General features: G+C 38.7%; 1 protein-coding gene across 1 annotated transcript in view; it reads right to left on the minus strand.

Annotated features, from left to right (window-relative positions):
• The window catches only part of SH3GL2 (SH3 domain containing GRB2 like 2, endophilin A1), a 216,765-nt gene that overhangs the window by 41,299 nt on the left and 150,428 nt on the right, over positions 1 to 25,038 (minus strand). Inside the window, exon 2 of the mRNA XM_019034047.4 lies at positions 8,854 to 8,922. Within this exon, the coding sequence (XP_018889592.1) occupies positions 8,854 to 8,922 (69 nt within the window). The remainder of the gene's footprint in view (positions 1 to 8,853; positions 8,923 to 25,038) is intronic.

Here is a 25,038-nt window from a genome sequence, read left to right on the forward strand (position 1 = left end):
ATAGATGATACTGATTATTTCACCAGCTGTCTCAGTCTTTAGAGACAAGATACTAAAGAATAGAAGGCATGGAAATGACTAGAATGGGGTTACTCTTCCAGAGACATGGGAATAGTACCTTTCTTCCCTGAAGAAAAGTTGGTGTTTCCTGAACTTAAGGTGTTTCCTGAACTGTAAGGACTAGTGAACAGCGTGGCGTTGTTTGTGGAGCAACAAAAGGACTGAAAGATATGATTTCATACTATTAGATACCACATTATACCAGATGCTGTAGCAGAGCAAAAGTTTAAGAAAAACATAGACACCTTAAAGGGAGCAACAACACTTTGTGAGTTTAGTGATCATTAATATATAAATAAATTAAGTCAGTCATGGTGGCCCATGTCTGTTACCCCAGTGCTTTGGGAAGCCAAGATAGGAGGACTGCTTAAGGCCAGGAGTTCAAGACTAGCCTGGGAAAAAGTGAGACCCCATCTATACAAAAGATTTTAAAATTAGCCACAAAGATACAACAAAAAAGAAAACTTCAGGCCAAGGTCCTTGAGGAACACTGATACAAATCCTCAATACAATGCTGGCAAACGAAATCCAGAGGCATGTCAAAAAGCTTATCCACCATTATCAAGTAGGCTTTATCCCTGGGATGCAAGGTTGGTTCAACATATGCAAATCAATAAATATGATTAATCACATAAACAGAACTAAAGAAAAAAAACACATGATTATCTCAATAGATGCACAAAAGGTTTTCAATAAAATTCAACATTCATTCATGTTATAAAGTCCCAATGAGCTAGGTATCAAAGGAATGCACCTCAAAATAATAAGTGCCATATATGACAAACCCATATCCAACATCATACTGAATGGGCAAAATCTGGAAGCATTTCCCTTGAAAACCGGCACAAGACAAGCATGCCCTCTCTCACCACTCCTATTTAACATAGTATTGGAAGTCCTGACCAGGCCAATTAGGCAAGAGAAAGAAAGAAAGCGCATCCAAGTAGGGAGAGAGGAAGTCAAACTATCCATGTTTGCAGACGGCATGATCCTATGTCCAGAAAACCCCACAGTCTCAGCCAAAACGATTCTTAAGCTGATAAAGAATGTCAGCAAAGTCTCAGGATACAAAATCAATGTTCAAAAATCACTAGCATTCCTATACACCAAGAACAGTTAAGCCAAGAGCCAACTCAGGAACAATCTCCTTCACAATTGCCACAAAAATAATAAAATACCTAGGAATACAGCTAACCAGGGAGGTGAAAGTTATTTATTCATTTTATTTTTTTGAGACAGAGTCTCACGCTGCCGCCCAGGCTGGAGTGCAGTGGCGTGATCTCGGCTCACTGCAAGCTCCACCTCCTGGGTTCAAGCCATTCTCCTGCCTCAGCCTCCTGAGTAGCTGGGACTACAGGCGCCTGCCACCATACCCGGCTAATTTTTTGTATATTTAGTAGAGTCGGGGTTTCACCATGTTAGCCAGGATGGTCTCGATCTCCTGACCTCATGATCTGCCCACCTCAGCCTCCCAAAGTGCTGGGATTACAGGCGTGAGTCACTGCACCCAGCCAAAAGTTCTTTACAAGAAGAACTACAAACACTGCTGAAAGAAATCAGAGATGATACAAACAAATGGAAAAACATTCCATGCTCATGGATAGGAAGACTCAATATCATTAAAATGGCCATATTGCTCAAAGCAGTTTATGAATTCAATGCTATTCCTATTAGACTACCATTAAGATTCTTAGCAGAACTAGGAAAAAGTACTTTAAAATTCATATGGAAACAGAAGAGAGCCTGAATAGCCAAGGCAATCCTATGCAAAAAGAACAAAGCTGGAGTCATCATCCTATCCAACTTCAAACTATACTACAGGGCTGCAATAACCAAAACAGCATGGTACTGGTACAAAAACAGACACATAAACCAACAGAATAGAATAGAGATCTCAGAAATAAAACTGCACACCTACAGTTATCTGGTCTTTGACAAATCTGACAAAAATCAAACAATGGGGAAAAGATTCCCTATTCAATAAATGGTGCTAGGATAACTGGCTAGCCATACGCAGAAGATTGAAACTGGACGCCTTCCTTACACCATATACAAAAATTAACTCAAGATGGATTAAAGACTTAAATGTATAAACTCCAAATCATAAAAACCCTGAAAGACAACCTAGGCAAAATACCATTCAGGACATAGGCACGGGCAAAAATTTCATGAGCAAAATTTTCACCAAAAGCAATTTTGTTTTTCACCAAAAGCAATTGCAACCAAGGCGAAAATTAACAAATGGGATCTAATTATACCAAAGAGCTTTTGCACAGCAAAAGAAACTACCAACAGAGTAAACAGACAAGCTATAGAATGAGAGAAAATTTTTGCAAGCTATGTATCCAACAAAGGTCTAATATCCGGCATCTATAAGGAACTTAAACAAATTTACAAGAAAAAAAGCAAACAACCCCATTAAAAAGTGGACAAAGGACATGAATACTTTTCAAAAGAAGACATTTATGTGGCCAAGAAACATATGAGAAAACACTCAACATCACTGATCATTACAGAAACACAAATCAAAACCACAATGAGATAAAAAGTCAAAAAACAACAGATGCTGACAAGGTTGTGGAGAAAAAGGAATGTTTATACACTGTTGGTAGGAGTGTAAATTAGTTCAACCATTGTGGAAGATAGTGTGGTGATTCCTCAAAATCCTAAAGACAGAAATACCATTTGACCCAGCAATCCCATTAGTGGATATACACCCAAAGGAATATAAATTGTTCTATTATAAAGACACATGCACACATGTGTTCACTGCAGCACTACTCATAAGAGCAAAGACATGGAATCAATCCAAATGCCCATCAATGAGAGACTGGATAAAGAAAATGTGCTACGTATACACCATGGAATACTATGCAGCCATAAAAAAGACAGAGCAGGTTCTTTGCAGGGACATGGATGAACCTGGAGGCCATTATCTTTAGCAAACTAATGCAGGAAGAGACAACCAAATACCACATGTTCTCACTTATAAGTGGGACAAAAATGATGAGAACACAAGGACACACAGAGGGGAACAACACACACTGGGACCTATTGGAGGGTGGAGGGTGGGAGGAGGGAGACGATCAGGAAAAATAACTAATGAGTACTAGGTTTAATACCTGGGTGATAAAATCATCTGTACAATAAACTCCCATGACACGTGTCTACCTATGTAACAAACCTGCACGTGTACCCCTGAAGTTAAGATAGAAGTTTAAAAAAAGAAATAAATTGGACCTCAAATATCAAATAAATAATAAAAATTAGGCAGGCAAGGTGGTGTGTGCTGGTAGTCCTAGCTACTTGAGAGGCTGAGGCAGGAGAATCACTTGAGCCCAGAAGTTTGAGGTGATCGTGAGCTATGACTGAGCTACTACACTCCAGCCTGGACAATAGAGTGAGACCTCAATCTCCAAATAAGTAAGTAAATAAATAAATTAGATAAATAAGTAGATGAATTACACACCCACTTGAAAATGGGTAACTCACAGTGGTAACATAAAAGAAATATTAAAAAGGCATATGAAAAACTAAAATATTTTCAAATTCTTAACTTTTCTGTCACTGAAGAAACTACAACTATTAATAATGCATACACACCCACTTAAAGTACTGAGACTCCTGAACAAGAACAGCTAAATAAACAATCACAGAGACATGATGAAAACCGTGTCCTGGGAAGGTCTGTCTGGCAGCGAGATACAGGCAGGTCCAAGAGTGATGTTTTTAATAGTCCCCTGCTGACTCAGAAGAGTTAATGCATCTGTCCCCAAGCTGCTTTGATTTAAAGCATTATCTTATGTATTCAGAAAGCCCAACTGACAAACAATGCGTTAAAAAACAAAAATAAACAAGGTCATTAGAATGCTGTGATTGCTCCAATGTATTTTTTTTTTTTTTGCTGTTAATCTTCTTAGTCATTACCTTTAATGAATATAAGCTTGGAACTATATATTGCAAACATGTAACTCAGAGGAAGCTTGTCATCACTGAATTTCAGACTAAGGAAAAAGATGTCTTTAAAGCTCATCTTGTTTGGAGCTCTGGCCCTTCTTACATCCCCACACCGGGGTGGGGTGTGTCTTAGCACAATGCTCCACGCCTCCTCCTTTCCCATCACACCATGAAGGAGACATTATGGGTGCACTCAGGGATATGTGTTGCTCAGAGCATTCCAGCTGAAACTCTACTCCTTTCTCTCCCCACTTGAGAGAGATCACTGGAATCCAAGTAAGAGTGACATCATTAAAAAGTGACATTATTAGTAACAAATTACTAACCACAAAACTCACAAGAGATGACTGGTGTGCCTCACATGATGGGAGGGAACTAGCAGGTCAGTGTGTGTTCCAACATGGGCAGTGGGAACGAGGGGGTCAAACATGGGCAGTGATAGGGAATTCAGTCATTGCTGAGGCAAAACACACACACACACACACACACACACACACACACAAAAACACACACACCAAAAACCCAGCTTTGATAGCCAAAAGTTTTTCTTATATTGAGCCAGAATCTATCTCCCCATGGATTCTACTCATTAATTCTAGCTCTACCACTTGGGCTGGATAGAAAAATTGAACCCCTCTCCACCCAGTGACTGAGTGTATGAAGATAATGACCATGGACATTTTCCTACTGGACTTTCTCCACACCTGAATCTGCCAATAATCCTCTCTTACTCTCATATGAAATGGCATTCTTTCTCAACAACTTGCTCTTCTTAAAACTCAAGGTTGCTCCTTAAAAAGAATCCCATTTTTATTAAAGGGCCTATAGACATGTTTCTATCCCTAGGACATCTTCTGGGTTCAACAGAAGGGATTTCCCAGGATAATTTTCAGGCTGCAAAACAGATACTATATTCCTCAGCTTAGAATTCTGAATTAACCATATAATCAGGGACAAGAGACATGTTCAGGATTTAGCTCAGACGCCCTCTCTCTTCTAGGAAGCCTGATATACCCAGCCTGAAGATTCCATGGGAATCCTCCCCAGGACACCAAGCACTATGTTCTGTAAGGTACTGATTTACGTACAATTTTTTAAAAATCAAAACTGGAAGTCCCTTGAAGGCAGGGATACTGCCTTAACATGGAGGCACTTTCCAAGTAAATTAATGAATGTAACTGTACACACAACAAAAAACTACACAATCATTGCAGCAACCGAGGAAAATTTGAGAAGGAACCAGAGGTTCTTCAAATTTCAGAACTTCCTCTTAACAAAAAAACCTATAGCTTTTCAAAGAACAAATCCTCCAATGTTGCACCAGAGTAAGACATTTAGCCTGTGTTTAACAAAGCTTGTAAGCAACAGACAGCATTTAAAATGAAAACAAAAAGAATTCCACGCAAGGCACTTAGGAGAGAAATAATGATGGGCAGGGATCCTACAGAGACAGCACAGCTGCAGGATTCTATCCAATCAGCTCAGGGAGAGGAGGGCTGCAGAGCTAAGGGACACACATGATGATTTTACTGCATCTCAGCCACAGAGTGGCTGGGGCGGCTGATTAGAGAAACACCCCTAGGAAAACCCACTTCTCTCTCCCAGTAATGCTGCTTGAAGCAAACCTCTAATTTATTTCATTTGGTTATCTAATTGCACCTCCGAGAATACAGATGAGCAAAGGTCTCTCTACCCCAAATGCCTGATGAGCAGAAAACAAACTATGGAAAGGCAATTCTTCTGTCTGCTTGGGAACACTGAGCTCAAACATTTGTGTGAATAATCAATTAACAGGTGAGAAAAGATTTGACAGTCTAAATCCAAAGCAAGTGCTTTTCAATTACCACAGAAATCTTATACTATTCATGTAAATTTAGCATGGGTGGAGGGTACAAAATTTGCAATAGAGACACAGAAACAAAAGATATACAGAATTAAAAAGAGTAAAACAATTGCCACACTGCACTGAAACCTAAATCTCTCAATTTATTCAGGTATAAACCCAAGTAAAGAGCCATGAGTGTGTTCTTCAGTCAATCAGATGTTTACTTTGCTGCAGGAGTATCTATATTTTGAAATAAAAGTTTCAGAAACATTTCTATAAGTTAGGAGAAACAATCCTTATACCTTACTTTCATACTCAGAGGAAGGTCTGTTGGTATTTGCCTAAAGTAAAATGCGTGGAGGATTCTCTTTTATTTCAATTAGTTTGCAAAACTGGCATATATTTCTCACCAAAATAAATCTCCAAAGGTCTAATTAGTTGCTCAGTGATAAATTCTACTCAGTTCTCCAAATTTCCTGTTCTTTTTAGTCTCATTTAAGAAACAGAAAGTTAGTTTGTCTCAGTTTAGACAGTGAGCTGCCTAGCTCATTCCCTTTAGTCCTGGCAGATGCTAAAAGGAAGTGTCAAATTCTGATTCCTGGTACTTAGTTCCAAATTCCTAAATACCTGCCTAATCTTTCATTAATTACATGACATTGGCCACGCGGCATACTATAAATGCTCTCCAGGGGTGCTGGGAAGGAGGAGCATCAAAGCACAAGGAGGGATCAAGCAAGATTGGGTGAAGACAGAGGCGGATTAACCCATGGGCTGCTCAAATGAAGCGTGAGGAACTCCAATTTTATGGGCAGTAGAAGATTCAAAGACAAGACATTTCTGGAAATGTGTGTCAGTTCCTGGAGTCTCAGATGCTGTAGAAGATTGATGGGTAAAATACTATTTCCATAACTATGGATATTAGTGGCTACCAGCTTTGGTTGAGGATCAGGTGGTATTTAGAACCATCCAGAGATGAGAAATAGGAACCAATGCAGACTTTGGTCCAGTTGGAGGAAGTAGGTGCCAGGCCTCAGCTGTAAGAGTCTGGTTTTCCAGACTTCTGAAGGCTGGGACTCAGAATTCCAGTATAAAATCTCCTCACCACTGGGTATCCATCAGTGAGGTCTATCTCAAGAACTTAGCCAGAATGACCAGCCGGGTCAATACTATGCAGTCTGATTTCACAAGACCCTGCCTCTTGGCAAATTATCTTTTTTTTTTCAGGAACTCAACCATTCCCTCTTGCCTGCTTGCATGCTGTTTCCTTTACCAGGCTCTGCTAACTCTTTCCCATCTTCACTTAACTATCTGGAAGGTTCTCCTTGACAATGCAGTATGGGTGAGTTTCCTCTGTGCTGGGTTTCTGTAGCTCCATGAGTTTTCCTCCTTGCCATGCTGGTCATTACTTGCCCCAAGTTTGCCCTCCCCACTAGACTACGAACTTCATGCACTCAGGAACCTTGTCTATATCCTACCTCCTGGTTCATGGAAGACACAAAGAAAATATTTATTGAATTCATCAATAAACTCACCAAGAGAAAAACTAAAAAGACAAGGTAGAAAGTACCTAAGATTTTTTTTTTAATTTCTCACACTACACTAATGTATACCTAGGAATTTTTTGTTTGACTCTTCATGCAAACATAGCAAAAACAGCAAAACTGAGGCAGCCTGTTGGATCTGATGTAGACTAAAACAATATCCAGTCCCTGAAAAACTTCTGGTAGAATCAAAATCAGAATATTAAAAAACTGCTTTGTTACAACGAAGTACAAAAGCAATATTCTTAACAATGTTTAAATGCGGTTTCTAGGTACCATAGGTTTGCAACATCCTCTTCTGTTCAAGTACAGGATTGCTACTCTCAGATCCATTACCCACCACCCACTTAAGACCTAAAATGTTTCTGTGCACAGTGTAACACACACTTTTAATCATAAGCCTAAATATCACCTGCTCTGAAGAGCGTTAAAGTAAAAGAAAAGTAAAAGCGAAAACATGGCTCATGTCCCAAGAAAAATGAGATGTTTTGTTCATCACTTCTACCCTCACTTGCTGAGAACCTACCTTTTAAGCAGAAAGCTAAACAATCTACATTATTTTTAAGCCTTAACTAAAATCCCCCAAATGAGTATTAGTCTTCTCATTTTACACTCACTTAAAAAGGGGCTCTGCTGGGTGCAGTGGCTCACGCCTGTAACCTCAGCACTTTGGGAGGCTGAGGCAGGCGGATCACCTGAGGTTAGGAGTTCGAGACCAGCCTGGCCAGCATGGTAAAACCCCATCTCTACAAAAAATACAATAATCAGCCAGACGTGGTGGTGCGTGCCTGTAATCCCAGATACTCAGGGAGCTGAGGCAGGAGATCACTTGAACCCAGGAGACGGAGGTTGCAGTGAGCCAAGATCATGCCACTGCACTCCAGCTTGGGCAACAGAGCAAGACTCCATCTCAAAAAAATAATAACAATAATAACAATAAAATTTTTAAAAGAGGCTCTGATCAATAGATGGACTTTTGCGACACATGGTAGGAAGGGGAGTTTGGGCCAAGGTTGGACAAGCTCTCAAACTGTATTCTCTCCACTATACATGGCTGCCTCTGGCCAATCATCCAGTAAGGAAGGTCCTTAAAGCCAGAAAGTGACTTAAACTCTCCCAAAAACATTTGGGATGTCATTCTGCAGCTTCTTTTCTACGCATCTCACCCTAATTCAAACATCAGCTCAACACTGTCCTTATTTCTTTTAAATGATGATGAAACCCACCAGAAAAAGTTCATCGTGACCTTTCACCTTCACTGAGGTTTTGTCCTCAGGACAGTACAAAGGGAAGACAGAATATTTTACATTTTATGTTTTAAAATATACATGAAAAGTAGTTTTAAATAACAAAATGTAGTATTCTCAGAGACCAGTGGAAAACAGTTGCCCTCTCCCGTTTTCTCTTCTCCTCTAATTATGGTAGACATTTTTATGTCAAAGGGAACACTAGGCAGTAGTGAAGGCTTACCCTTTCCATCTCTTTGAAGTCATCATCTAGCTTGGTTCCTTCAGCTCCTCCAACCTTCTCACTCACTTTCTGTAGAAAATAACCACAAAGGAGAATTATTATAAACAGTTTCTTTAAAAAATGTGTTAGAAATTTTAAGCACTTTAACAAATGTCATCTAATGTAATCTCACAACCATTCCCTGACTTAGGTGGAGAGTCTCATTTTTATAGCAGCAAACTGTGGCTCTGAGGGTCTGAAAAACTTACTAAAGGCTATGCATCTGGTGGGTATAGAAACAAGCATTCAAATTTGTATCTTCTGATTTCAACCTCAGTGCTCCTTCTATCAAACAAATCATTATATAACTACCTAATCCTAACATTTTCCTCTTGAAAGTTATAAGGGACAACAGCATCATACAATAATCATTTCCCTCTGATAATGGATCTCAAATGCTACCTATGCAGAAAACTGCTGCTTCTTCAACCTAGTCCTAAATGGGCTATTGAACAGATAATCACAAACATCTATCAAACTGTTATGAAAAGAAAAAAAGTCTCAGCCCAGCTAATATATGAGACAGCCAGTATAGTCTGTCTCATAAAGCTGTCTACATCCTTATGTACATAAGACAAAACATATAGAAAGCTGTTGAAGGCATTTCTTTGCTACTTGATCATTTTCCATTATGACACATTTTATATTTTTCAAATAACAAATGCAAACAGTCAATAACCACATGTAAAATTCATGTTCATAAAAAATTAGGGCCGGGCGCGGTGGCTCACACCTGTAATCCCAGCACTTTGGGAGGCTGAGGCGGGCGGATCACGAGGTCAGGAGATCGAGACCATCCTGGCTAACACGGTGAAACCCCGTCTCTACTAAAAATACAAAAAAATTAGCTGGGAGTGGTGGCGGGTGCCTGTAGTCCCAGCTACTCGGGAGGCTGAGGCAGGAGAATGGTGTGAACCCGGGGGAGCGGAGCCTGCAGTGAGCGGAGATCCCACCACTGCACTCCAGCCTGGGCAACAGCGAGACTCTGTCTCAAAAAATAAAATAAAATAATTAGATACACTTTTATATTCTGAAATAATGATTCAAATTAAATACAAACGGATCACACAAAAGATACTCTGGTTTTATCAAAGACACAAATACTAAATGTTAATGGCACGAGACCTTTTCATTCCCTTTAAAATACCCTAACTGTAAAGATAGATGCTTTTCCCTAAGTTGTCACTGTATTACATAAAGTTATTGCACACAGATATCAAAGTATGGTTTTTCATTTCCTTCAATAGCAGCTAGGTTGAGGGTCTTTGAGAAGATTCCTACCATGACCAACCCACAGTAAGCTCAGCAACAACCTGGTTCACCTCATTCCAAAGGGCCCCTGGATACCCTGCTCCATCTCCTGGCCAGGAATGCTCTGATATCTCCTTGTTGAGGGACCTGAGCTGTGTTGCTTACCCCCTCTATCTGTCCTTCACTCCCACTTCCTGCCATCAGGAAAATACTCAGAAGAGACCACTCTTAGGACAGCCACGAGTTGGAATTCTATCATCACTCTGGCCCTGCATACCAGATGTCACCCATTCCATCCCATCAGTAGAAATAGGAGAAATATGGCACAGTGGAAGAGCATGACATGGACTGACCCCTCCATTCCTTGATCGGTACACAGAGTGGTTATGAAAATTAAATGGCATAAGAATTATAAAAGCATATGTCTGAACCTACATGGTATACAGTAAATCCTAGTTCCTATCTCTCACCAATAAAATGTATATCTGTTTACCATATCACGGTTTCTCCCATCAGTTGATTTAACTGTTATTTCATACTTTAAGAAGAAGCTGGCAATTTTCCTTGACATAATACAATCTTAGGTAGATAAAGGGCAATGATTCAAAGTGAAAGGTTATTAAATTTGTATTACTGACACATACTTTCAATTTATCATTTAATATGTGTACCCAGAGAACTATATAGAACATTTATTATTACTACATTGAAGATGAGAAAAGTGAGGGTTGCATAAAGTACGATACTTGTGTATAGTAGACATCTTTAGCTAGGAAGAAGTAGAAGCAGTTTTTCCAGGAAAAACCCCTAGGAGTTTTTACATCCACCCAACAGCTCTGAAGAGCTGTCCGTGGTGCTGGATGTCTCCGTCTGAAGTTCCATTAGACTCACAAGGCTAGAGGTGTACCCACTGCCTTAACTCTTAATCCTTGATATCAGCCCTCTCACTTAACTTGCGCCCTGAGTGATGCTGACTGATGATCCCCTATTTCAGCAGTCTTCACAGATTTAGGATTTGTCTGACATCAATACCACCTAACCTGAAGCCTGTACCAACTGTGATCTTGTTTGGCAGCCAGCTTCTTGGTCTGCATTCTTAAGGGTTTTTAGCAAACTAGAAATTGGGTGCAGGGGTTAGAATTCAGTTAAGAACCTACTAGCCCAGGCACAGTGGCTCACACCTGTAATCCTAGCATTTTGGGAGCCTGAGGCAGGAGGATCGCTTGAGCCCAGGATTTCCAAGACCAGCCTGGGCAACATAGTAAGACTCTGTCTCTACAAAAATAAAAATAAATTAGTTGAACATGGTAGTGTGCACCTGTGGTCCCAGATACTCTGGAGGCTGAGGTGAAAGAATTGCTTGAGCTCAGGAGGTTGAGGCCACAGTAAGCCGTGATCGTGCCACTGCACTCCAGCCTGGGTGACAGGTGAGACTCAGACTCAAAAAAAAAAAAAAAAAATTTTCAAGTGCCAGTGAGTTGACCAGCATATTCAGGTTTAAGTTACAGAAACTCATGAATAGAGGGGGGTCTTAAAGGTTATTAATATTGTCCCTATCACCAAACCAATTTTTACTGTCACATTGATTCCCTATCTCTCATTTTGCTCAGTGACAACAGTTTTAGCTCACATGTCAGTCCCCTCTTGTCTTATTTTTCAAGTACATGGTTTACCATTAAATTTGGGCTAGGAAACTCTAATCTAGCTGAATTCCCATACAATAAAAAAAATTTTCTACAAAACCCCAAATCAATTGTTGTCTCCACTCTACATGGCTGTCTCCAATGTCAGGAAACTCACTATATTCCAAAATTCCATTTGTTGTCAAAGAGAATCATTACAGATAGACCCCTCATGTGACCTGTGACCTGTGATATTTAATTTCATTTAAAAAACACACACACAAGGAAATACATAGCTGAGAGATGCTTTCATTAATAGAGAATCCTGGTAACCCTGTGTTAATCACATTTTGACCAACTCTAGTGAATAAACCATTTCCCTTATCAAAAGCACAAGGGCCTACATTACACTTTCAATCCTATACTGTTAAATATAGAGTGATTTTAATTTCCCCTCTTCTTGCATCCATCAACAGCATAATAGCACCACGGTAGCTGCATCACTCTATCAAATGAGATACTTGGATCCCACTGGCCATTAGTAATTCAGAACTAGTCTTGATAACACACTGAGGTCAAGTCATCAATCCATTGGCTTTAACTATTTGGGGTGTGTGTGTGTGTGTGTGTGTTCAAAAAAGAGAGAGGGAAAGGAAGAAGGAGGGAGGAGTGCCTCAATGAGAATGAGAACAAGAGAGAGCTTTTCTCTTCTCTATAAAAACTGACATTTGAGCTGCTGAGAGAGACAGTTCACCAAATATAGCGAATGATGTTAGCAGTTAGGTACTGATACACTTATACTGGCCTGAATGGTTGTTTGATATAAAAAATTTCTTACGTAATTAGATTCCTGGAGGAAAAAGTAATATTAAAAATAACATCTATATTGTTCTCTGGGCTATTTTTCCAAGTCACAAAGGAGCTAAATATATCAAGGCCCTGAATTTAACAGCGGACTATGTAACAACTGACTCATTCCTTAGGAGTATGGCAAACATTTTTTCTTCCTTTTCTTTAAATAATGTTATTAAAACTTCCTTTTGTTTTATGCATAAGGATCCAGGTGAGGAACAGAGGCTTGCTGAGTCCATCTGGCCAATAATGAAGAGCTCTGTTTCTCCTTACCTGGTACTGTTTATTTGATGCTATTATTTTTCCACTGAGGTGATATCTAAAATTGACACTTCACAGTACTGAATGTTATCTGATGCCACTTAGTATACTTTGACTAACATATCTGCCATTTGAGAAACTGTTCACCTATTTAAAAGCAAAAGATATGCGAATCAAACAGAACAAGTGAACCAATATGTCCCCCTATATCATCCAAAAAACTAAAAACAACTTTCCTGTACCATTTAAAAACCTAAAAACATTGATGGTTCAAAACCTTTAATGGTGCCCATTTAGTACAACATTGAGACTTTATACTTCTAATCTATTATACTTCTCATACACTCTGTATTCCAAACAAACTAAAAATCTCATTTTCCTCTTATTCTTTATCATCTTCCTCATAAGAGGTATTCAGTAAAGATTTGTTGAATTTCACTGCAATGTAGTTTTGTGAATACTAATGTTAAGATGACTTAGAGGTAGCATAAACCAAGGCAAATAAGACTGTCCACCTCATTCTGGGATGGTATTTCAAACAGCTCAACTTTCAAAAAAGAAAATAAATAATACAATCAACTCATGTTTTAAATTAAGTCTTAATTTTAAGCCTGCAGTAGTGGATGTCTCGTGCTATATTTTTTCCATATACCAAATAAGAAAAATGTCAAAGAGGACCACCAGCCAGAGACAGCTTAAATAAATGGCCACTGTTCTCAGCCCAAAGGATGTTGTCCTGCTTTCCAGTAATGACTCATCCTCCCCCAGTTAGCTGTCAACTCTACGCAGAAGACATTCCATCCTCCAGGGGTGGCTCTGATTCTTCCCAGCATTGCATTTCATTTACTAAATGCTTAAGAGCCAACTACTGTGCTTCCAAACTGCCATTTAAAAAGGTCTCCTTGAAAACCGCATCATCAGTGAAATTCAATAGACTTAAGACCAAATTTATTCATACCTCCCACACTGCCAGTTTATTTACCTCTTAATTTCCCTAATTTTGTTCAGCCACTATTCATGATGCAAAGCCAGGTTTCCTTACCATCCACCAAATGTGCTGTTTGTTCCCCTTGCTTTGTACCTGAAACTATTTCCTTTCCTACTCTTCAAATTCTACCAATTGCCACAAACGCCCACCCAGATGACACCTTCTCCATCATCTGTGACTCCCCATCTGAGCTGGAACCTATCGGACTTCCTCTACTCTTAATGAGACATCATCTGTTGGATTACCTGGAACGAACTACTCGTTGAGTAAAACTGCTAAGCATATTTGCTCATCTGAATTGTAAGCTGTTAATGGAAGAGATGATATATCACAGGTTCTTTTATTTGAAAATGTCTGAGACTTCAGTAATTAACATAGCACTTGAAGAGCAGAGCAGAAAATATATATCTCAATGAATTATTCTAAAACCAAAAATTGCATGTAAATTAAATAAGGACCCTTAACTATGAGTCGGCATTGGTCTGTATCTCTTAAGAGTTTAATCTCCACTCCAAAGTATATCTTTTACTCTATCAAAAACAGGGAAAGAGTAAGAAAATTCAACAAACTATGATGTATTACATTTTACTTACAGCCAAGGCTAAAGAAAATTCTATCTTCATTTTAACTATTCTGCATTCATCCACTATACAACTTTCATTACATCTGCAATTAGTATTAATGACCTAATTATTTTCTTAATCTTGCTGCCATCTAAATACATGTATTTTAGTTTATATGCATATGCACATATTTGCATATATAAACACACACATATGTAGGCAAATGTGTTTTTGTGTGTATACCCACATACATTTGGTAGAAAATAAACATAATACTTTTCCAAAATACTTTTTTGAAAAATCACCATAATTTTACTCATATTAAAACAGAATTACTTTAATTAACATTCTATAAATTAAGTATGCATAGGTTTTAAGAGTAGAAATCAGAATTCATAAATTATCCTGCCTAATCTGCATTATGGGGCAATCCATAAAATAATTTATTTATATGTACAAAGAAATACCATTGACAATTCAGTAAATGAGAGCCACTTTAGGCAAGGGTTTTTAAAAATTGGATTTAGAGTCAAGACACATGAATTCCAGTCTTGGAAATGTCACCTAATAGTTGCATGAAAAAGAAAATGCCTAAACTCTTGCTGCCTCAATTTCTTCACCTCAGGAATGAAAACCAACATCATCTAACACTAGATCTGTTTTTAGAATCAGATGAGAAAATATGTGTAAAAGCACTTTGTCAACTGTCAAAAATCATAATTTAAATAAGGGATTATTATTCCTTAATAAGCAGTCTTAAATGAAAGATGGAATTTTAAACTGATTTCACACATTTAGCAAAAAAATCTAAATGTAATTTAAGTGCATTATTAAAGAACAACATTACTTAATGCACAAGCTCTTTAGAAAGACGAAATAACTATCCCTGTAGGACACTACTGTATTCTCAATATTTATAGAAAGGCATCACCTCTGATAATAAATAAAAGACCATCCTCTGACTCTGTGCAAAAGTTCTTAGTTATTCTTTGTTATTTAGTAAAGTACCAAAACATTTAAAAAATACAATACAATACTTGATGACATATCAAATACTTAGAGGGAAACAGGAGAGTGAAATTTCAGCAGTATTCTTTTGGTATTTGGCTAAATATACATAGATCTTGTTTTTCCAGATGGTGGTATCCCCATGTATAATAGATAGGGCGGATTCACTTTACGCAGTATATGTCTCACACCAGTCTTTCTCAGCTGTCATTAAGTTGGAATGCTTAAATGCCATGATGTTTTGAAAATGGATTTCAAAAAATATATATTTATTTCCCTATCCAGAAATTTAAGATTTTCTTAGAAAATGAGTAAAGGCATTTTGTCTATCTAAATTGAGATAATTTTATTTCTCACTATCAAAAAATTGTATATTTAAGAAAATTGGAAAGTTTCCTTTTATATAACATAAAAAACAGTGATGTTCCCATGAATTAAACAGGATGAACACTGATTTCTTTGAATATCTAGAGCTAAAAACTTTAAAATGAGTTTGAGTGAGTTAAGTACTTGGCCTTTTCCCCAGCTTCCAGCCTATTTTGTTCCTTGCCAAACACTTTATGGAAAATGCAGAAATTGATTTGTATGATGCTGTAATTGTTTCTGGTGTGGTTCACTGGGGTTAAAAGTAACAACTTTCTCAGCCCCATTTCCCCAAGGTGAAAAATTCCCATAGACTGTGGGGCAAATTACTTAACATCCTTCAAAAGGAGTTGGAAAAATTTATAATAGAGGGATCATGCAGAGCTTTCAGCTCCTTCCTGGAAAGATGGTTTATAACTACATATTACCCACAGTTTCACTTGCAAGGTTTCCTGTTTTTGTCTTACAGAAAATGTTTTGAGTATATACAATGTGCTGAATAAAAAATAACTGGCATTTCTCTATTTTTCAACTCCCCCAAATAATTTAGTTCATCATCAGATAAGGGGCAATTTAAGAGGGCAGTTCAGCAAGCAGGGATGACATTTCCATAGTTTCCCATCCATGGCAATAGGAAAAAATTTTATACATTTTCATAGTCCACTGCAATAAGCCATTGAAGTTACAGAAAATATAAAAAGACAGTATCTGCTAATAACAGACTCTAAGACTTGAGGTCAGATTTATGACATGTAGTAGTTTTTCGAATTCTATTTAAAGCTAGTCATAAATCCCCTTGAGAAAAAAAAAGCAACTCATAAAGAGAAGAAAAAAGTGCTAATAATTACTTTGGGATTTCTGAGCTGGTTAATAAGCGGTCTAGAACCTAATGCTTGATGACTCTGTTGATAAGGCCAAAGCAAGTCAATCAGGATTTCTCATTTGTTAAGAGAAAATTTCTGGCTAGCCCCTTTCTACTAACCAGTTTTGTGAATTGAAACTACAAACTACCCTGGGTCTGTTTCCTCATCCACAAAATGGAGCCACAACAGGGTGGACCTGGGTAATTAGAAGAGTTCTAAGATACGTTACAACTACAAATTTCATGCTTATTTCTGTGATGATGAGTTGCATGCATCAACTTCGCAAGTCTACATTATCCACTTATTCAACCAAACTAATGCAATAACTGTGAAGCTGTTTTGTGAAAATGGTTAACATCTACAATCTGTTGACTTCAAGTAAAGAAGATTATCCTTCATAATGTGGGTGGGCCTCATCCAATCAACAGAAAACCCTAAGAACAAAGCTGAGCTGACTCGGAGGAAGAAGGAATTCTGCCTCTAGACGGAAGCATCAGCTTCTGAGCAAGAGTTTCCAAGCCTGCTGACCTGACCTGCAAATTTCTGACTTGTCAAACATAATCACATGAGGCAATTCCTTGAAATTCTCTCTCTCTCTCTCTCTCTCTCTATCTATCTATATATATAAAATCATGTGAGGCAATTCCTTGAAATAAAATTCTCTCTCTCTCTCTCTCTCTCTCTCTATATATATAGTATATACAAACACACATATGTATATATGTATGTATATGTGTGTGTGTATATATAAGTATGTATGTATGTATATCCATGTCTCACCATTCTGTTTCTCTGGAGAACCCTAACTGCTACAATTTCTACCTGCTGCAGTACTATTTATAGTACAACACAGGCAGACCATATATTAGGAAAGGGAGGAAAAGAGAAAGTACTATGCAAGGTGCTTAAAAAGAAAATGCCATGACACATTTTTTTTTTTCAGATTAGGGTTATTTTGGTGCAAGTTCCATTCTTCAGAAAAAAAAGAGACAAAAACATCTTAAGATTAAATCCACCAAATGGAATGAATATAGCAGCACTCAAATTGAATGCCTACTATATACCTTGGACTTTGCAAGCACTGAAGGTTTTAAATGCAAATAAAACAGGCACATGCTGTCTGGGAACCTGCAGTTTTGTTTAGATGACTGTATATATAAACAAATCATTTCAATACAACGGTGTACATACATTAACAAAAGTACAGAAAACCCTCATGGACAATTAGAACATAGTTGAGAGAGAAGAGTAGGCTGGGAAAAGCTTCCTGTAGGCTGGGCTGATTCTGAAAGGAGTAAGTAAGCCAGACGAACAGACATGGGATTAGGGAAGAAGCTTTATTACACAGAAGTTCCTACATGACAAAAAGCAAACAAGCAAAAAATGTGGCATATGCACAGGAGAGTGCATATATTTCCGTGTTGCCAGAGCTCAAAGGCGACTGCTCAGGGAGAACATGCATCTCCAGAGTACAGCTATGAGTCAAGGAAGGAACCCTGAGCATCACCAACAATTAAAGATGAGGCAGGGAAAGAACCAACGAAAACGACCAAAACCAAAAAACAGAAAGTAAAGGGATAATCAGGAAAGAAAGAGGTCATAACAGTCAAAGAAGTTTCCCTAATGAGTATAAGCAAGCTCAGAGGATGGGCAAGGAGGCAGCAGTAGGGTGCGGCTGAAACAATCATTTCAGAGTCAATATTACAGAGTCTGATAGCTTCCAGCAGTGCAAACTGCGTATATGTGATGTAGGTTAATACAATGGGCTTAGAGACAAAATAAGCATGATCCAAAGGACACTAGGAATCAGATAATAGGAACTAAATCCTCATATTTTTTTCTCAGATAAATTATATTTATTTATTCATTTACTTTTTTTTCTTATTTTTTAAAATTATATTTTAAGTTCTGGGATACATGTGCAGAACATGCAGGTTTGTTACATAGGTATACATGTGCCATGGTGGTTTGCTGCACCCATCAACCTGTCATCTACATTAGGTATTTCTCCTAATGCTATCCCTCCCCTAGCCCCCCACCCCCTGACAGGCGCCAGTGTGTGATGTTCCCTTCTCTGTCTCCATGTGTTCTCATTGTTCAACTCCCACTTATGAGTGAGAACATGTGGTGTTTTGTTTTCTGTTCCTGTGTTAGTTTGCTGAGAATGATGGTTTCCAGCTTCAGCTATGTCCCCGCAAAGGACATGAACTCATCCTTTTTTATGGCTGCATAGTATTCCATGGTGTATATGTGCCACATTTTTTTATCCAATCTATCATTGATGGGCATTTGGGTTGGTTCCAAGTCTTTGCTATTGTGAACAGTCCTGCTCTGTTCACATCCTCATATTTTTGTGTACAATATTTCCCTCTTCCATCTCACTTTCTGCCTATAGAAACATCATTTGGAACCACAGGCAATGCTCACGAAAAGTACAGTAATTGACGGCTACAGGGCACAAAGACTTGGACAGTTTTTTTCCATCCATTCAAGGTAGGCACTTCAGCTTCGCAGAAAGCCAACATCAGGGACAAACTGCAAGCCGATGGATATCTGAATATATCTGAGAGACTTCCTACATGTATTTCACACCTCAGTATAGTCAGTTCTCCATATAGCATTTTATGTCACCAAATGTGGCAATGAAGCTCTATCCTGAGATAAATGTTCTTCCTTCCTAAGCCAAAGGAAGCTACTGGCACCATGCTCACAGATGCAATAATAAATCATAAGCTTTACCTTAAGTAACAATAAGAAAGAGATATGAAGAGACTGCAGAGGTAGTCATGAAAGTGGATGGACAACCAGGGGGCATGCAAGAAGAGACCCCAGACAGAAAAATCACTGACTTCTCCATGGAGGAAATAAAAGTCCTGTTTACTGACAAGTTAGGACCAAAAATATAACTACACAAAACTCAGAAAGATGGATTCCTGTCTGAGGTATAAAATTTGAAAATTAATATCTCTAGAAATTCTATGATCTAAATCAAAAAATTTAAAAGCCTTCTAGTGACAGGGCAGACATACATATCCATACATACATATACACACATATAAACACACAAACACATTTCATTTATAATCTTGGGCTGAATGTCCTGAATGCTAAGCAGCTCATCACTGGTTAAGAAGGCTATGCACTGACAGATGCTCCACTTTGCTTCCACCCTAAGCCGTGAGGTCTGCTGCCTGCACTGCTGCTGACTTCCTGGAGATACTCAAACAATGCAGGCTTATGCTGAATCAAACAAGAAATTGTGGAGGCTGCCCTATCACACAAATTCCTGGCTTGCTTTCTTCGCACAGTCTCAGGTATCAGAACTCTACTTGTCTGCTGCCCCCACAGGGTATAAGTATGTAACAGGAAAGGGTGCTGCAATAGATGAAACATATACGCAGAGTAATGTCCCACACCACCTACCTGCTAACTTAAGCCCTTCTTTCCTATTACGCTTTCCATGTGTGGAAAGAGCTGCCAGCTTTATCTTCCCATTTCCTACTGCCTTAATCAACTCTGTGCCAATAGAGTTGTCCCTCAGTGTATACAGGGGATTGGTTCTAGAACCTAGAACCCCTGTGTCTACCAAAATCTTATATGCTCAACTGAGGAGTTGGCCCTGTAGAACCCACATATACAAAAAGTTGGTCCTCTGCATAGGCAAGGCTCACATCCCATGAATATTCTATATTCCATCCACGTTTGGTTGAAAAAAAAATTCATATATAAGTGGACCCCACAGTTCAAATAAGTATTGTTCAAGGGTCAACTGTAGCTATATGTCATACTCTTACATAAATACAAATCTCACACATGCACAAACACAAATATATAGGGAGCATTTTATAAATAATGGACATTTCTGGATTTTCTATAGATTCAGGGTGCTTATACTCATACATTAAACTGAGGACAGGTGCTAAGTCCTATTGCAGGATTCCAACCTGGCACTAATGGCTTCCTTTTCTCTTAATTCTGCTTAGGCTTAGTAATGTGCTAATGTCAACATCTGCCAGTGAGTGGTAGGTAGTGAATACCAGGATTCTGGGAGGCTGCCCCTTTAGTTGTTCAAGTGAGACCTGAGAGGAAGAGACAGAGGAATATTTAGAAAGAAAAGACTTTTAAGAGACTGGATACCCCTTCTCATGATGTGGCAAAAGTGAAGCAGAATAGGTACCAGGAAGGGAGCCCGGAGGCAGCACTTTTGAAGTTACTTGTCCTTTAGCTCTGGAATGTAGGGGAAAGAAGAATGCATTACTTTGTAAAGATATCATTTATATCCCATAAAGTTCACCCATTTAAAGTACACAATCCAGTGATTTTTCGTGTATTTACAGAGTTATGTAATCATCACCACACTCTAATATTACACTGCTTTCATCATACCAAAAAGAATTTTTTTACAGCCTTCACTGCCCAGGCTCCTTCCCCCAACTCCATTCCACACTTGGTAACCATACATATACTTCTGTCTCTATGGATTTACCTACTATGGACATTTTATATAAATGAAACAATATAATTATGTGGTGTTTTGTCTCTGGCTTGTTTCACATAGCATTATGTTTTCAAGGTTCCTCATGTTGTGACATGTATCACTGCTTCATTCCTTTTATGGCTGAATAATATTTCATTGTATGGATAATCCATATTTTGTTTATTCATTCAACTGTTAATGGACATTGTGTTCTACTTACTAGGTTGAAAACTGTGGGCAAAATGTCTTACCTCTTAACTTTTCTAATATGTGGATAACTAAAAGCTACCTCACAGGACAGTTATACATGAAATTATGTGAAGACTGTACAGTATAATTGAGTAAGTGCTTTGTCAATTGTAAAGTACTTCACCAATGCAAGAGATTAGTGTCAATCTATGAGCATCAATATTTGTCCTGTTACCTAAGAACAAGGTGACATCATATGAAAACTCATGGATGTGGTGACTATAAACTTCCAAAATGCTTCTACCTCAGACAAACGTGGCTGAATGAGGAAACACAGATACTTTCCAAAAATCCAGGTAAATTAAAAGGTTGAGGGCAACTAGTCTAAATGGCATCATTCCAGATGATCCTGAAAAGCAAAATAATGTGCCTGTGGGCACCTGTTATGGAGTGATGAACTGGAGTGATGAACTTGAGATTTATATTTCAAAATGCAATTCTCTACTGAGAGTGCATTTTCTAGAAGGGACCTATATTAAGTTTTCTTATCAAATCAACTCATGTTACCAGAGTTCTTTAGTACACTGGTTCACTAAGCTGGCAAGCAGAGGTTAAGTAAGAGAATGTGAGAGGCCATGTGTTCTCATTGTTCAATTCCCACCTATGAGTGAGAATATGCGGTGTTTGGTTTTTTGTTCTTGCGATAGTTTACTGAGAATGATGATTTCCAATTTCATCCATGTCCCTACAAAGGACATGAACTCATCATTTTTTATGGCTGCATAGTATCCATGGTGTATATGTGCCACATTTTCTTAATCCAGTCTATCATTGTTGGACATTTGGGTTGGTTCCAAGTCTTTGCTATTGTGAATAGTGCCGCAATAAACATATGTGTGCATGTGTCTTTATAGCAGCATGATTTATAGTCCTTTGGGTATACATCCAGTAATGGGATGGCTGGGTCAAATGGTATTTCTAGTTCTAGATCCCTGAGGAATCACCACACTGACTTCCACGATGGTTGAACTAGTTTACAGTCCCACCAACAGTGTAAAAGTGTTCCTATTTCTCCACATCCTCTTCAGCACCTGTTGTTTCCTGACTTGTTAATGATTGCCATTCTAACTGGTGTGAGATGGGGAGGGATAGCACTGGGAGATATAGCTAATGCTAGATGACGAGTTAGTGGGTGCAGCACACCAGCATGTCACATGTATACATATGTAACTAACCTGCACATTGTGCACATGTACCCTAAAACTTAAAGTATAATAATTTTAAAAATGAAAAAAATAAAAAAATAAATAAAATAAAAAAAAAGAGAATGTGAGAGGGAAATAAACACATTCATTAGCCTATGCAGTCTAACTTCGTTTTGTTTTGGCAAAATGAAGGATTATATTTCTGACATGGGGTGAGGGTTGTAAGAAAGAGGAGGTCTGACCAACCATCAAAGAAGAATCACTGTAGAATTAAACTTATGATTTGATGGGAAGATATCATCCCACGGGTACACACTTGTGCTGAAGAGCGGGGAAGGCAGCAGCAGTAAGAACTGCCAAGGACGTGGGGAGTGAAGTGACCAGGTATGCTATGGTCAGACAGCCAGGTGTTACAGAGAGAGGACTGAAACCCAGGTCCCCTGATTCCAAACCCAATCAAACTTCTGTTCCCAGGAAAGGATCTATTTGGGTTGGCTATAATCAATATGCAACTTCAGTGTGCAAAAATCTTTTAAATTTTTTAAAATTTGCTTCTCATAACTGTTTATATTGCTAAAAGCTGTTGGTGAACATTTTCTTGGAAATGAACAAGAATTGATTAAAATCAATTAGGTTTTACTGTCCTTCAGTAATAAATCCATAATCTCCTTCCTTTGCCCATAGGCCTATTGAATCATATTATCACTAGGCCAATTATACCATTCTCCATGAAGACTTCCAAACCCCTCTGTGCTCCCATGGCCCCTGTGCCTAACTATTCAGCACTTGTTAGACAGTATATTAAACTACCGTTGTTTATATGAATGCCTCTACAAACTTTCTGAGTTCCTGCAAGGCAGTGATTTTGATCTTGTTCATCCCTCTTTCCCAGTGCCTAATGTAGGCCTGAATATGCTCCAGAATATATTAACAGACAAGGAGGCAGTGGAACAGTATACCAACCTCTATACTAATTTGATCTGCTTATCCTTCAACTTCCAATTTCTAATTAATTCTCTTTGATATCATTCCCCTGAACCACCATGCATTTGTCTTTTCCTCTTTCCCACCAGATATGCCTCTTCCAGTGGCAAACCTTGAGGGCAAAAGGCAGTTACAGAAAAAAAAGAGTAATTAGCAACAACTCCGGTCACCATCTGCAACAGTACTGCCTTAAACAGGTTATTTTTTAAAGGGTAATATTAATGTGCTGGTATGATTGTTGTTGAGAATATGATGAAGTCCAAAAAAGAGTGAAAGTGAGTTGGCCTACTCAACACTCATGTCATTTAAAACAGTCATGATCAGACACAACAGTCAAATGTGTTGCCTTTTTTATATGCTTGTTTCCCTATCACAGTATCTCCTCCTCTGCCATCACAGGTCAGAACCTGACTACCTTCTAATTTCTACCACTTGTTCATTTAAAAATAGTCACTGAATGTCTTCTGTATGTCCAGCACTGAGGATACTGTGAGGATGATGTCCAAAAGCCCGGGGGGTAAATAGGGAAAGCATAGCTCCTCCAAGAGACCAGCACCGATGAAAATCAGAGAGAGCACTTGAGATGAAGCTGAAGACACTGGCAAAAGCCAGAACCTGCAAGCCCCTTTGGACTAAACAAAGGCTTCCATCCTAACAGCGATGAGGGAGTCTAGCAGTCAGCTTGGGCTGTCATAACAAAATACCAGCGACCGGGTAAGCTTAAACAACAGAATTTTACCTTCTTGTGGTTCTAGAACTAGAAGCCCAAGATAAGAGTGCCAACATGGTTGGTTTTTGGTGAACGCTCAATTCCTGGCTTGCATGTGGCTGCCTTCGCCTTCTCACTGTGTCCTCACATAAACCTTCCTCTGTGGTTGTGTGGAGAGAGAAAGATGCTCTCTCACTCTCTCTCTCTGTCTGTCTCTCTCTCTCTCTTTCTCTCTCTCTCTCTTCCCTACCTCCCCCCACCTCCCTCCCTTTTCCTCTTCCTCTTCTTATAAGGGCACAAATTCCATCAGTAGGGTCCTACCCTCACAAACTCATATAACCTTAAACACCTCCCAAGGGCCCCATCTCCAAATACCATCACATTAGGGGTTAGGGCTTTAACATATATTTGGGGGAACACAAACATTCAGTCCATAGCAGGGAGAAAAATAAGATTTATAATTTTAAAACATCGCTCTAGATATATTTAGTGCAAAGCCACTCAGCCAAATAACAGCTTGGCATAACCAAAGGACGCTGCTTTAGGAAAAGGTATCATTCCTGCCACAAGGACTATACAACGTTTTGCTTTCATCTGCAGAACCACAGAATCGTGACTGTCACAAGGCTGGCATGCACAAGAACATATGGCTCTCTCTGAAAGTTTTGCATGCCTCAAGTCCCAAATCTGCTAATAAAAACATCCTGTTCTCTAAGTAAGCCTAAGTGTGCACTTATTTAAAAAACTGTTTTTGTCCTTTTGTTTTGGTTCCTCTCCTTACACAGCATATTGAAATCTTCAGTGAGATTTA

Source organism: Gorilla gorilla, chromosome 13 (genome assembly GCF_029281585.2).
Source record: "Gorilla gorilla gorilla isolate KB3781 chromosome 13, NHGRI_mGorGor1-v2.1_pri, whole genome shotgun sequence".
Classification (NCBI taxonomy): Eukaryota; Metazoa; Chordata; class Mammalia; order Primates; family Hominidae; genus Gorilla; species Gorilla gorilla.